This window comes from Aedes aegypti, chromosome 3 (genome assembly GCF_002204515.2).
Source record: "Aedes aegypti strain LVP_AGWG chromosome 3, AaegL5.0 Primary Assembly, whole genome shotgun sequence".
NCBI classification, from domain to species: domain Eukaryota; kingdom Metazoa; phylum Arthropoda; class Insecta; order Diptera; family Culicidae; genus Aedes; species Aedes aegypti.
The window spans coordinates 315,266,786-315,282,357 of record NC_035109.1 but is presented as its reverse complement, the minus strand read 5'-3'; the positions used below and the strand labels follow the sequence as shown (position 1 = coordinate 315,282,357).

General features: G+C 40.9%; 1 protein-coding gene across 2 annotated transcripts in view; it reads right to left on the bottom strand.

The window, feature by feature from the left end:
- Window positions 1-15,572, bottom strand: part of LOC5567359 — a 28,566-nt gene that overhangs the window by 8,902 nt on the left and 4,092 nt on the right. For both annotated transcript variants that reach the window (XM_021851574.1, XM_001657324.2), the window contains exons 2-3: window positions 8,533-8,698; window positions 6,937-8,127 (exon numbers count right to left, since the gene is read on the bottom strand). In XM_021851574.1, the coding sequence (XP_021707266.1) occupies window positions 6,937-8,127; window positions 8,533-8,698 (1,357 nt within the window). The remainder of the gene's footprint in view (window positions 1-6,936; window positions 8,128-8,532; window positions 8,699-15,572) is intronic.

The following is a 15,572-nucleotide window of genomic DNA, read 5'->3' as shown; positions in this document are numbered from 1 at the left end:
CTCCTAGAATACGGCCGATAATTCCACCACATATTTATTATTAATATTATTATTATTATTATTTCATATTTATCCTTAACTTATGCAATTTGATGGTAAGAGCTGTTACTGAGATGTGGATTACCTTACAGCAGTGATATTGAACATGTTTAAACATTAACAATTAGGCCAAGCAACAAAAACTGACGAATCAGGAAAAATATACAGGAAAAAACTTAGAAATTACATGAAGGAAAAGGACGGAGAAAAAAAAAACTTAATAATATAGTATCACAGTTCTAGATGGCCAATTCTTGTATTAGGGGATTGGCAGAGGCGAAAAAATTAAGGCGAAATTTTGGCATCAGTCTTAGGAACCAATCGTCTAACAGCTCAATTTTGACGAGTTGATGAACTTCATCGGTGGGATGAGACGGGTGTAGATTCAGCATAATCTTCAGTAGGCAATTTTGTTTCACCTGAATTTTCTTCCGCTGACTTCGGGCACAGTTGGACCACGCAGGAAAACCGTACGTAACTGTAGGCCGAAACACGGTTTTGCACTATAGCAGCTTGATGTTGGGGTCCAAGCGAGATCGTCGGTTTATAAGAGGGTACAATGCAGGGGCGACTCGTAACCTCACTTTCTACCTGTTCTACGTTAGGGGCGATCCATTAATTACGTAAGGGTTTATGGGGGGAGGGGGGGTCTGAAATTTCTTACTTGCCATACAATTTATTTTTCATTTTCATACAAAAAATCTCACCATGGGGTGATGGGGGGGTTGAAAACCCCCAAAAATTGTCTTACGTAATTAATGGACAGTCCCTTACTAAAAATTGATATTTTGACAAATTTACAATCTATTTCAATAGATAAATGATTTAAATCGACTATTTAAACTATTCTCTACTAAGTAGATACGCATTCGTTGTGAAAATTCAAACATTTTTATACGTAGAACAGGTAGATTTGAGGTTAGGGAATCGCACCTGGTACAATGTTTTGATGAGCAAATCACATTTTCAAAGACGAGAGCTAACGTGAGTTCCAAAATTAAGATTTTTGTCTAAGGTTACTCCCAAATACCCTACGATTTCTGACCACGGGATATCTATGCCCCCGCAGATCACATGATTTTGAGGCATATGTCTCGGACTTCTTCGACGAGTGAAGAATATTGCTTGGGATTTTAGCGCATTCACCTTCACCTTCCATTGTTTGTGGTATTGCTGGATAGTCTCTTGAGCTCGATGTAGATTTTCCAGGATAACTTGTGCGTCTCGATCGGAAGTTAGAAATCCGTTATCATCGGCGAAGCAGTGGTAATTAACTCCATCGATTTTGGCGAAGTCAGTACAAAGAATGTTGTATAGCGTTGGGCTCAATACCGAGCCTTGGGGAACATCAAAAAGTACTCCCATACGATCTGATGTACTGCCGTTCACTATGACTTGGAGCGTCCAGGAGAACCAACCCCAAAGATTTTCCTTGCTGGAAATTTTGCCCCACTTCATTTACCAAACGGACAATCTGGTGACTTGTGAAATGGCCTTTTGCAGAAACCAAACTGATCATGTGGGATGATACTAGTTGTTTCCTGGTGTTTTTCCAATGCGGGCTACTATTATGCGCTCAAAGAGTTCACTTACCGTTGGTAATAAGCTAATTGGCCTGTAGTTTGATTGCAATGTGGAATCTATGGTTTAAGAATGGCAACAACTATAGCTTGTTTCCAACTGGATGGAAAATAGCATAGTTTGAGACAAGCTGAGAAAATTTTTGCTAAAAACACAGAATCTTTCCTTGGACGGTGTTTCAGAAGACAGTTCCTTATCCCATCGTGGCCTGGAGTTTTTTTTTCAGATTACGTATTGCTTTGCTGACTTCTTTAGGTTTAACTTAACTAACCAAGAATAGTCTGCTGCTAGCAATAGTTGGTTGATTTGATCGACAAATCTTCTCACGGCTTCAACGGTTTCACTGTGGTCATCTATGGTGTTATTGTGCGATTGGGCAAAGCTCTCTGCATGTAATTTAGGCTTCTCTGTTGGTGTAGCAAAAAGCGTGTTTCCACTTCGCAGTGGTAAACTGTATTTGCATTTGTTCCTTAACCCTTTGGAAATACTGCAAACCCTCAGCAGACCAAACCATTTCCTTCAGCAAACGGTATCTGTGTCGCAGCTGAATTAGGAGTTTAGTTTCATTCGGGATACAGGCGACTTCGTAAGGCCTTGGGACGATTGTCGGAACTGCAATACCTTATGCTTCTAACACGCTGTTTTTGGAATAATCGATGGCATAATCGACCCCTACTTCATCACGAATGTCGATTATCAGTGGATCGGTTATATTGAGTATGGAGTTCACTATTCCTTGGAACGTAATCCAGTTGGCTCGTGGATAGCATCGCACAGTATGCACGAGTTGCTCGGGACCACTAGATGGCTTGATTTCGAATGTTACAGGAAGATGATCGGACGACAACTCGTTCTGAATTACTGGCTTTGTCATGTCCAGAAGGAATGAACGTCGGAGAGTCTGGATAGCTGACATAGAGACCGAGACGAAGCGCTTCCTGCCATAACAAGTTGCCTGCCTTAGGCGTCATCCACAAATTACGTAGCGCTCTAGGGGGAGGGGGGAGTAGGCTCAAGCTTTTGGGTTGCTGTTAGGACCCCTCCACCTCTGTCAACCTCATCATTCGAAGGGCGATCGAGACGGATGCAATGCACTGTGTTTCAGGTCTGCCACCTTTTCAAATGTTCGGCCGACAATGTCCACATCATCCGCGAAGCATACAAATTGACTGGATCTCGTAAAAATCGTACCCCAGCTGTTAAGCGGCTCTCCGCATAACATCTTCTAGCACAATATTGAACAACAGGCACGAAAGTCCATCACCTTGTCGTAGTCCCCGGCGTGATCCAAACGAACTGGAGTGTTCGCCTAAAACCTTCACACAATTTTGCACACCTTCCATCGTCGCTCTTATAAGTCTCGTGAGCTTAGCGGGAAAGCTGTTCTCGTCCATAATTTTCCATAGCTCTACGCGGTCGGTACTATCGTCAACGAAGCTGGCTTGATAACTTCCCACAAACTCGTATACTAAAGGTGACAGACGACGGAAGGTGATCTGGGATAATACTTTGTAGGCCCCATTTAGAATGGTGATTGCTCGAAAGTTCTCACAATCTAATTTGTCGCCATATTATTATTGGGGCATATTATCCCTTCCTTCCACTCCTCCGGTAGCTGTTCTGTTTCCCAGATTGTGCCTATCAGCCGGTGCAAACAAATGGCCAGCCTCTCCAAGCCCATCTGGATGAGTGCAGCTCAGATACCATCTTTACCAGCAGCTTTATTGTTCTTGAGCTGGTGAATGGCATCCTTAACCTCCCTCAAAGTGGGGGCTGGTTGGTTTCCATCACCCGCAGTACTGACGAAGGCATTTCCTCCGTTGTCCCGTCCTTCATTGCCTGTGCTCTCAACGCCATTCAGGTGCTCGTCGAAGTGCTGCTTCCACCTTTCGATCATCTCACGCTCGTCAAAATGCTCCCACCCTTATCCCTGCACATCTCGGCTCGCGGCACGAAGCCGTTGCGGGATGCGTTGAGTTTCTGATAGAACTTGCGTGTTTCTTGAGACCGCCACAGCTTTTCCATCTCCTCGCACTCCGTCTCCTCCATGCGGAGAATCGTCGCCTTTTATTTGCTTGGTCATGATCACAGTCATCCATCGATGAGGTTGGAAACGACGAAGGGTTAGATGATATAACGTAATTACGGCGAATAATTATGTTTGATCCACTACTGGGAACATCTTTGGGCCGCAGACGACTGCCGCTAGCCACTTCGATAGCTTTCGAGATTTTATCGTGCAAAAATAATTGATTGAACCGAAATTAATTTTAGCTCTTACCTCCACACTCTCCGGTTGACAGATCGAAACTGGACCACATATTTGTTCAGAAACTTTTGTATGGAAAATTCCTCAACGATAGTTCTTGTTTTCAATGGAGTTTTCTAGTAATTTCTTCATGAATTCTGAAAAAACATTATTTTAAAGAATTCTATGGACATTAGACAGTTTCACAAAAATCAAAATTTCTGGGATTCAACCAGTCACCCCCTAGTACTAGTTGCAATACTAAAACAAACTACCAGACAAATTTTCATCCAATATGGAGAAGATTAGGAGGTGCCTCAAGTCGAATTTGTGTTTTTTGGCTATTTTTTACATTCCAAAAATTCTAACGAGAATTTGGAAAAAGGAAAATCAAAATAAATACCACTAGTTGAACGTATTATTAGTACTCTACAACTTTTGAGAACACTGTATGCCGATTAGAGATGGTTTTCACCTCATAAAATTGATTTCTGTTCATTAAAGTACCTGTAAAACATACATTTCTCTACAGTTTTTGTTCTACAAGATTCTTAACCGCATGCCTAATCATAAAAGTTCAACCGTAGTATCATTCCTTTGTTATTTCTGAACATTATTGTAGTACATCATTTTTGTATCCGAATTACAGATAAATTGTAAAAAATCGTCGGAAATACGACATTCCTTATTCCCCTGCATTTAGAGCTGCTGCCAAATGGCGCAATTGCTGACATGTTACAAAATTGAACATAATAGCTTTGCTTTTTCAATGATGGATGATGATTGAAGAAAACAGCTATCAAATGTCATCAACGCAGTCGTGTTTCAAACAACATTCGCATTTGATGCCAAGCAATTACATAGGTATGTGATATAGCCCCGAGGTCAAGCTTCTCGACTACTGATCTTGGGGATCGGAGTTTGATTACGGGAGTTCATTTAGAGTGTTGGTTTTTGCCATGGACCAAATGATCCTGTGACTCAGATAACAGGACTCACAAAAATCTCCCACTCCTAAGTGAATGAAGAGAAATGCTCAAGTAGTGATTTCGCCTTTAGCCCTTTTTCTATGCTGCATATAATAAACATTGGTTTCACTCGAAAAAAAGAATCATAATTGAACTCCGATCCTCAAGATCGATAGTCGAGAAGCTTAACCTCGGGGCTATATCACATACCTATGTAATTGCTTGGCATCAAATGCGAATGTTGTTTGAAACACGACTGCGTTGATGACATTTGATAGCTGTTTTCTTCAATCATCATCCATCATTGAAAAAGCAAAGCTATTATGTTCAATTTTGTAACATGTCAGCAATTGCGCCATTTGGCAGCAGCTCTAAATGCAGGGGAATAAGGAATGTCGTATTTCCGACGATTTTTTACAATTTATCTGTAATTCGGATACAAAAATGATGTACTACAATAATGTTCAGAAATAACAAAGGAATGATACTACGGTTGAACTTTTATGATTAGGCATGCGGTTAAGAATCTTGTAGAACAAAAACTGTAGAGAAATGTATGTTTTACAGGTACTTTAATGAACAGAAATCAATTTTATGAGGTGAAAACCATCTCTAATCGGCATACAGTGTTCTCAAAAGTTGTAGAGTACTAATAATACGTTCAACTAGTGGTATTTATTTTGATTTTCCTTTTTCCAAATTCTCGTTAGAATTTTTGGAATGTAAAAAATAGCCAAAAAACACAAATTCGACTTGAGGCACCTCCTAATCTTCTCCATATTGGATGAACATTTGTCTGGTAGTTTGTTTTAGTATTGCAACTAGTACTAGGGGGTGACTGGTTGAATCCCAGAAATTTTGATTTTTGTGAAACTGTCTAATGGACATTCATTTTAAAATTCTGTCAAAAAATAACTAAAAAAGATTCGGATTAAGAGTTTTACCACGAGTTCCTGATAACAAAATTCTTGAAGTTCCATAATTGTCTGCTAGAAATATTCATGGAGGGGCTTTCCTTAGCCGAGTGGTTCGAGTCCGCGGCTACAAAGCAAAGCCATGCTGAAAGTGTCTGGGTTCGATTCCCGGTCGGTCCAGGATCTTTTCGTAATGGAAATTTCCTTGACTTCTCTGGGCATAGAGTATCATCGCACCTGCCACACGATTTACGAATGCGTAAATGGCAACATAGGCAAAGAAAGCTCTCAGTTAATAACTGTGAAAGTGCTCTTAGAACACTACGCTGAGTAGCTGGCTCTGTCCCAGTGGGGACGTTAATGCCAAGGGGTCAGGCACAAATTACGTCACGCTCTGAGGGGGTCAAGCCAAGCGTGACAAGCCTTACGAAAATTTTGAATCACTCATACAAAAAACGTGAACAAGGGGGGGGGGGTGGTCCAAAAAGTTGAAATTTAGCGTGACATAATTTGTGTACCATCCCCAAGGAGAAGAAGAAATATTCATGGACTGCTCAACATTAACTTTTTTAAAGATTTCTAAAAGATCTCATTTATGAATTCATTTTATACTTTCTCCGAGATTTTTCCTGAATACATTTCTCGCTGAACATTACTAAAGGACCTGTGTACAGATGAGAGATTCTCTCCTCTCTCGTTCTTTTTCGATTATAACAGTGGAATACTAAAGATATTGGGAAAATAAAAAGAAAAACATAAACAATTTAGATACTGAAAAACATTGAAAAAATATGTAAGATAAATTGAAAATTGTGCGATGGAAAAAAATCACGTATGTTTTCACGTAACAATGACGTTTGGATTATTTTGAGTGTAAGAGCCATTTTCTCGATATAACGTCATGAAAATAAAAACCGAGTTAGGGACTGTCCATAAATGACGTAGCATTTTTGGCCTTTTTTCTACACCCCCGCCCCCCATCGTAGTCTATTTTCCCATACCTAATACATGCTTCGTAGCAGTGTCGTAGACTGCCCCCTTTCCCCTAAAACACTACGTCATTTATGGATGGTCCCTTACGTTATATCGAGGTATTCCTGTATACCAAATAACCATTATGCCAATTATACCGCTGTTATGCCTAATGTTTTTATTCCAAACCATCCAGACCCACTGTGCAACTTACGCAAAGAACAGGTTCGGCCCGCAGGAATGCTTGATGTTCATGGCCGTCGGATAGAACGCCCGCAGCGTGTTGGGGAAGAATCGATCTTTGCTGCACATCGGAATTTCGCCAAAGTAGTCGAAGTAACTGTCGAAGAATCGCAGCAGAGCTTTGTCCACAACGTCTTCCGCCCGCTCCCGTTGATGATTGAGGAATGAGGTGCGCTGAACGTTGGCCATTCCTGCCCCGTCCAGACACGATTGCCACAGGCGTACGACGTTCGCTCTGGTCCACAATCGGGTCGAGGAATCTTCATCGGCGGTGGCGGCCGATTCGTCATTGGACTCGCGACTATCTTCCAAGTCACTCCTGAGAACTTCCAGGTGTTTGAGAATGCCTTCTCGCAGAGGATCGGTGTCCATAGATGCCCGTAGAATACTGGAAGGTTCCCTCCCGTATCGCTCGAGCGTCTCTAGGATTGTTTTCCGCAGCGATTCTTCCCGATTATCATCTCCGATCGTAACGAAGTCTTCTATTCGACCTACGAAATCTTCAGTGGCAGGGATATTGAAGGTCAACCGATGCACCTTGGTCATGGTAAGGGTACAAAAGTGAAGCAGGAGACCTCCAATGAATATATCAAACTGGAAGTCGTCGAACTGCTTCCACTGATCGAAAAACTGCGATCTCACTTTCCGATCGAACTTAACGTAGCTGAGCAATTTCTCCGTCTTGATCATGAGTGCGTCGAAGTCCTCTGGTCGAAAATCACAATAGTCCAGTGGGACGAGCAACGCATTGAACAGATCCGCGAACGCCTCCCGACCTTCCAGCAGAACCTTGAACAGTTCGTCCGCTGACCTTGGGCCTTTATAACTCGCGGACGACTTCACAGCCAGTATTCGTTTCAAAGTATTGAGGGTGCGGATGAGCATCCGGATCTCCAGGATGCCATTGACTAGAGGAAAGAACAGCAGCTGATAGCCGCGGCATTCGAACCGATGGTAGCCGACATCTCGCCGTTGGCACTGATAGGAACAGTAGAACACTGCTTGGCAGTGGAAGCAGGGAATCAGGTGTGGTTGGACGACATGGCAGGTGTAGCATTGCACCTTGGAAAACTCCAGGTGGGAAGCCAAGGGTCGTTCTATTAGCACGATCGACCCTTCCGGTATGAACGTGTTGGCGACCAGTTTGGGTGAGGAGTCCTCGCTGCAGAAAGCAAAATCAAAATAAAATTTTGTTCAAGCTGATGGCAGGTTTTTTTTAGAAACTTGGTCGACATTTTAATGAAAGTCTCTAAAATATTAAATTATCGATTGAAGGTCTCCAAATTCTCTTTTTTTATCAAAATTGTATTGTTCTTTTCTTTTTTTGTGATTTCTCCAGAGATTTCTTTTGGAATACTTTAAGAAACACTTTTGAGGATCCTTTCCTTTTTTCCCTATCTTCAATTCCCACCAAAATTCACTGCAAGAAGAAGGGCGACTTAGGAACCCTAATACTTAAAAGAAATTTAGAAATAGAGACCATCCATTAAAAATGAAAGACTTGTATGAAATAGTCTCTGAAAAGCGACCTGCAATCAGTTCAGATGTTTGTTAAATTTATACTTACAAATCCAAACTGCACGCCATGGAGGCACCGTAAATTTCCTTATCCGTAGTGAACCCCATGAACGGTTCGAAGTCAATCTCCTCGAAGTATTCGTCCTGCACGACAGGTTCGTTTTGGGCAGCTTTATCGTTGTATGACTCCTGTGGAATGCAGTTGGCGTGAAGATCTGAAAAAGTGAAAAGAATCGAATTAAATTCCATCGCATACCTGGAATTTTTCTTCACAGAATTCTAGCTTATGGTCTAACCTATCAGAAAATCCTTTGTTCAAAATACTATATCGGTTGAAACTTGAGAAAATCCTGTTTAAGTATTTCAAAAGAAAACGTGCTGAGGAAGGGATCTACTACAATGATTGACTTTACCTTCCAAAACATGTGAAACAACTAAGCAAGAAGCGTTTTAATAATGCGATATCAGTAAAAATAATAACAATAATGTTGTTGCATTTTATGTATATAGGGCTCATGAGCCACTTGGTCGATTGTGTTCTGAATTTATTTAACATTTATGATTTCTTTGTAACTTAACAATGTTTGTTTCTTGTTGATGTGTCGGAGTTGAGAGCTACATAAACGAATGGCAAACTCGCCAAAAGCGATGAGGTACTATAACGAAGACAGTAATAATACAGTCATCTCTCCCATACTCGATATTGAAGGGACCATCGAGTTAGGGAGGTATCGAGTTACAGAACACAAAATCAATGCAACTGCGATCCAAGGGACCATCGAGATAGCCATGAAAACCAACTTTTACTATGGTTCTCTAACTCGATATCGAGATACGAAATATCGAGTAAGGGAGAGATGACTGTAATAACATTTTTGTACACACTAAGCTCTTACGGTGAATTTCACCGTAATCTCAACAGCTGAACAGTTCGGTGAAATAAAACACCGTAACTTCGTCGGAGTTTAACGGATTCCGGTGATTTTATACCGAACACTGTAAAAATTTACCATACTCCGTTAATTTATTTTCCCGAACTGTTCAGCTGTTGAAATTTCACAGGAATCCGTAAAATAATATAAGTATGTAGGGTTCTTGGAACAAGAAGACGTAATTAGGGTTCCGTGGAACACTCGGCGTTCGAAAACCCCAAGAGCTTGCAAGTCCTCCTCGAGCATAGTCCTCGTCTCATGCCCGTAGAGAACTACCGGTCTTATGAGCGTTTTGCACATCGTGCATTTGGTGCAGGGGTGAATCTTTCTTGACCGCAGTTTCTTCTGGAGCCCATAGTAGGCACGACTTCCGTTGATGATGCGCCTTCGTATTTCCCGACTAACGTTGTTATCAGCCGTCAACAAGGATCCGAGGTAGACGAACTCGTCCGTCGGTATCACCGTCTATCGTAACACTGCTTCCTTGACGGGCCCTGTCGCGCTCAGTTCCGCCAACCAGCATGTACTTAGGCATTCGACGCATTCACCATTAGCCCGACTTCGCGTTTAAGGCGGGTGAATAAATCTACCACCGCTTCAAATTTTCTCTCAATAATATCCATGTCGTCCGCGAAGCAAACAAATTGTCCGGATCTCGTGAAAATCGTGCCTCGACTGTTAAGTCCGGCTCTCCGCATGACACCTTCAAGCGCAATAGAGAACAACAGGCACAAAAGTCCGTCGCCCTGTCGTAGTCCCCGCCGAGACTCGAACGAACTGGAGTGTTCGCCCGAGATCTTCACGCAGTTTTGCATCGTTGCTCTGATCAATCTTGTGAGATTCCCGGGAAAGCTATTCTCGTCCATGATTTTCCATAGCTCTACGCGGGCGATACTATCGTATGCCGCCTTGAAATCGATGAACAAATGGTACGTACGGTCCTGGTACTCACGGCATTTCTGGAGGATTTGCCGCACGGAAAAGATCTGGTCCGTTGTCGAGCGGCCGTCGATGAAACCTGATTGATAACTTCCCACGAACTCGTTTGCTATAGGTGATAGACGATGGTGGAGAATCTGGGATAGCACTTTGTAGGCGGCGTTTAGGATAGTGATTGTACGATAATTTTTACACTCCAGTTTGTCGCCCTTTTTGTAGATAGGGCATATAACGCCTTGCTTCCACTCCTCCGGTAGCTGTTCCGTTTCCCAGATTCTGACTATCAGCCGATGCAGACAAGCGGCCAACCTGTCCGGGCCCATTTGGATGAGATCGTTTCCGATACCATCCTTGCCAGCGGCCTTGTTGTTCTTGAGCTGTTGAACGGCATCCTTAACTTCCCTCATCGTTGGAGCTGGTTGGTTTCCACTGTCCGCTGTGCTGACGTAGCCATCGCCTTCGCTGTCCTGACCTTCTGTGCCTATGTTCTCAGCGCCATTCAGGTGCTCATCGTAGTGCTGCTTCTACCTTTCGATCACCTCGCGTCCGTTTGTGAAGATGCTTGTATCCTTATGCCGGCACATTTCAGCTCGCGGCACGAAACCTTTGCGGGATGTGTTGAGCTTCTGATAGAACTTCCGCGTTTCTTGAGAACGGTACAGCAACTCCATGTCTTGGCATTCCACCTCTTCCAGGCGGCGCTTTTTGTCCCGGAATAGGCGGGTTTGCTGTTTCCGCTTCAGTCTATATCGTTCCACGTTTTGTTGCGTACCGTGCTGCAGCCAAATGGGCTATCGAAATACATAGGAACTACTTATGAAAATTCGCCACAATAAATCGGGTTGTAGTTCATAGCTTTGCCTTATGAGACCAATCTTTGAAAACAAGAAAATGTTCTCGCGGCAACCTGGAATCGAACCAAGGACCTTGCGATCGTTAGGCCCGTGAGTACACCACGCGCCTATCGACGACTTGATGTGAGTTGATGCTAAAACGATACATAAAGCGTTCGTATTGCAATAACCGTTCCATCTTGCATAAGGCAAAATGTATGCATTTCGGTAGTCTAGTTCACAGCGTGTAGTTTAACAACCTAATTAGAAAGAGCAGCCTATGGTCAAAAGAAGGAAAAATCACATATGAGAATGTTAGCAATAATAATGCCAAAAACATAGTAGCATTGTCAGATTTTCAATGGTGCGCACAAACCACCAAATTGCGGTAATATGAAAGCAAGTAGTATAGTAAATGTCAACAACATAGTAAATGTGAGATAGGGTAGGGCAGGGCAAGATGAACACCTTTAGGATAAACCGATTTTTGCCTAATTTGATCATAATTTTTTAATTCAAATGACATGGAACCATTCATGTAATCATTCATGTAATCTCCATGTACGTAGCGTGTAAATGTTATATGTTACTAATATATGTGGTGCGGTGCTAGGGGACTCCCGGAAATTCCTCTGGGATTCTTCCAACATTTTCTCTGGGATTCTTCAGGAAGTTCTTGGATTATAAATTGAATCACTCTAGAATTCCTAAAGAAACTCCACTGGGATTCTTCCGGATACCTTCCAGGAATTCATCATAAAATCCCTCCGCGCTTCTTCTCTGCTGTTCTCTCGGACAGCTCTCTGGGATTCTTCTGGAAATCCTCCTGGGATTCTTCGGTAAATCTCACTGAGATTCTTCCTAGAATCTTTCAATAATTCAACCGGGAACACTGCGGAACACGTTTTTGTCTCAAGCACCAAAATACCGCTATTTAATTAAAGGTTGCTGAATCCATTGCCGTTTTGAAAAATATCATAGCATGTCTAGTTTTTGAGATATTGGCTATTGTAAATACAAAAAATGACTTTTTTTTTAGCCAACTTGCATGCAAGTTTGCCGGCTTGTAAAGCAATTTATTTGCCTAATTTACCACAGCGTTTCAACTTCATGTGTATAACAATACAATCAATAAAGTTTTTAATACTTTCGATGCGGAAAAGTTATTTTTTGCAATTCCGTTGCAAATCAATCAACTTTTCATTGAGAAGTTGATCAACATAACGGCCTACTTTTCCTATCAAATAAAACAGTGCTGAAAAGTGCTACTTTTCAGCACTCTTTTCGGTGATGAAAAGTAGCACTTTTCAGTACTGTTTTGGTAGGCGTCAACCGAACAACCCAGTGCCCTAGTCTCTTCATGTCATGCTTATTGTGCGCGGCGTGTGAGTCGAGACGAGTCGTTCTCACCTCGGGTGACGTGATGCGACTAATGTTAATCAAATGGAAACGAGTCGACACCTCACCGACTCATCTTGCCTTAATGCCGCACAGAAAAAGCACAATTGCATCTGATTCTTGAGTTTGTTCTATGTCTGGCGTCAGGTGAGAATTGTCGGTGTCCTATAGCGAGGTGACAATTCTCGACTCGAGCGAAGTGACTTTCCATTTGATTTACACGGCGAGTCACTTCACTAGAGTCTACATTCGTTGTGCGATCAGGCTCCGACACAGGTTGGCGATACTGATGAGGGGTCGGATCGTCCAGCATTTGTAGTCACTGTGCTTTCTTACCTGTTCATTCCTCTAATAGGGAATATAGATCTGCATGATACCGATGGGAACGAGAAGAATTGTGACATTCATGAGTACTACTGTGCCACCGCTTAAGTGATTGAAAAATACTGAATTGAAACTACGCATGGCTGTATGCCCATGTGGGTTCTCTTGCAATGTTTGTTTGTGCTTTTAGAGTTCATCGAGTTGAAACGGCATTTTTCGAAATAGCAAAAAATGTTGTATGCAACTCGTTGCAAAACTCGATTTTTTCAGCACTCGTTGTATTTATCCAACTCGGCGAGCCTCGTTGGATAAATGTACAACTCGTGCTGAAAAAATCATCATTTTGCAACTTGTTGCATAAATAACTATTTTGATGATTTAAAGAAGTATTGTATTTTCCCATATAAGAGAAACGAAGAATTATGTATGGGGTCGTCCATAAATGACGTAGCTTTTTAGGGGGGAGGAGGGGGCTTCACGATTTTGTGACGAAGTGTGACGAGGGGGAGGGAGGGGTCTTAGCTAGTGGACGTAGCATATTGAATCATTTCGGTAAAATGAGAGCCACTGAAAAAATGACATACAATTACAGTACTGACCCGATCTTGTCAGCTCCCGATTTTTATTATTATTATTATAGCTTTATTAAGAACCCCCGATTTTGTCAGCTTTTTGACCCGATTTTGTCAGCCTATTTGAAATTTGTCAAAAAATTGTTATCGTCATGTTTTACCACGCTTATATTAAAATTGATGATGATGTTTGATGTCATGCACGCATGGGCGTAGCCAGAGGGGCAATGGCAATGCCTTTTATTAAGTGTTAAAAATCGATATTACCAATATAAGGGACGGGGAGCCCCTGATAAATAAAAACTAACTACGCCCATGTCCATTGCCCTCTTAAAAGTCCATGTAACCACGTAACACGTCAAAATTTGAAAAACAGGAACAAAATAAAATGACCCGATTTTGTCAGGTTCCCCATTTTGTCAGCCTAAAATTCATCGAGGGGCTGACAAAATCGGGTCCTTACTGTATTTTTATCAAACTTGTTTTTTTTTTTTGACTTATAAAGTTGTGTAATGGAATGATGATTCAACTTCAAAACATTCATATGACAAGATTGGAAAAATTCCAAGAAATTTTAGATTTTTTGGATACATGCAATCAAACAGATTTTTTTTGAAGCTTTAAATAATTATGTGAACATTATATTGTATTCATGTCTGAATAAATTAATTTATAAATTAACAAATTAAAAGTTAAATAAATTTATTACAAATCAATGCTTTAACAACATGGCAAACTTTGTTTGAGTAATATTCATATATTCTGTAACAGCTTCATTTCTAAAAAAAAACATATGTTCGTTCCAGCAGATATTACATTACACAAGATATTTATTCCGTGAATTATGCTTTCAATGTTGCAGAAGATCTACACCCAATCAACTCATCGTAGTGTTATCGAAATTGTTCTCTCATTCAATTTTCTTAATAACTCGGTTATTTGAAGAAAGATCATTGTTATTATTTAATATTTTCATTATAGGTTGTGTAAGATTATTTCAGTATGGGGAACGATAATGAAGTTTTGCTGAAATATTAATAAAGATGAATAATGTGTACAATAACCGCTAAGATTTTATAAACATTCCAAATATTATAAGTGTAATCTTTTCTATATCTGGCCACTGATTTCTAAATGGATTTGAATTTGGATAATAATGACGAATATGCATTTCAAATCCAGATGTTGATCATTTTCATTGAAATCTGTTACCTAACAACAAATAATTATAAAATAATCCTCTAATATAACGAAATTTCTTTTCAATTCAATTAAAGATTTTCACTTTTTTTCTGCAATTTCAGCTGTAAACTTGTTTTTCATGGTAACAATAGCAAAAGTAATACAATTTTGCCAACAACTTAATCAGGAAAAGTTTATTCAAAACTATTTTCCAAATTACTTTTGAGCGCTACTCTGCCGTGAATCGCAAGTCAGTCCCATCTGTAAAAAGTAGACATTGAAAAAATGGGCTTTGAAGTTTCCAAACGCGTTTTTCATACGAATATTCTAAAAATTCCACAGGATTGGAACAAGTTCAAATCTTATTAAAACTTTCACAATTTGCTTTTCACTACGATATCTCTCCAAGAAAAATATAAAGATGATTAAAACACGAATAATTTTTGTGTTACACGGTGCGAAAATCTGTAGTGAGACTGTTATGCGATTACTTTTCATTATGGGACAATTTAACTTGCTGTTTTTTCCTAATTTTTCCGAACAAATTATATTATCTCATTAGTGCAGCTGAAAGAGCATTGGAAGATATGTTGAAAAGTTAACTCCAGTGTTGATTAGACTCATTTCCCCGAAATTCGAATTGTGAAGCCATGAACTGTTATAACTGTGCGTTGTATTCCTGAGATGGAGGGGGAGGTGGTTGGGCTTGAGTGTTGCACATGGGATCCGACAGTTTCGATCTCGGTGGGCCGCAATTCAAGTTTCGGTGAAATGATTCGCACTCACTCACTCACTCACTCACTCATTTCATTTCACCGAAACTTGTATTGTGGCTCTCTGGGATCAAAATTGATCGATTTTGTGTGCAGTACTCAAGCTTAACCATCTGCTTTTCTATCTTTGGAGGAT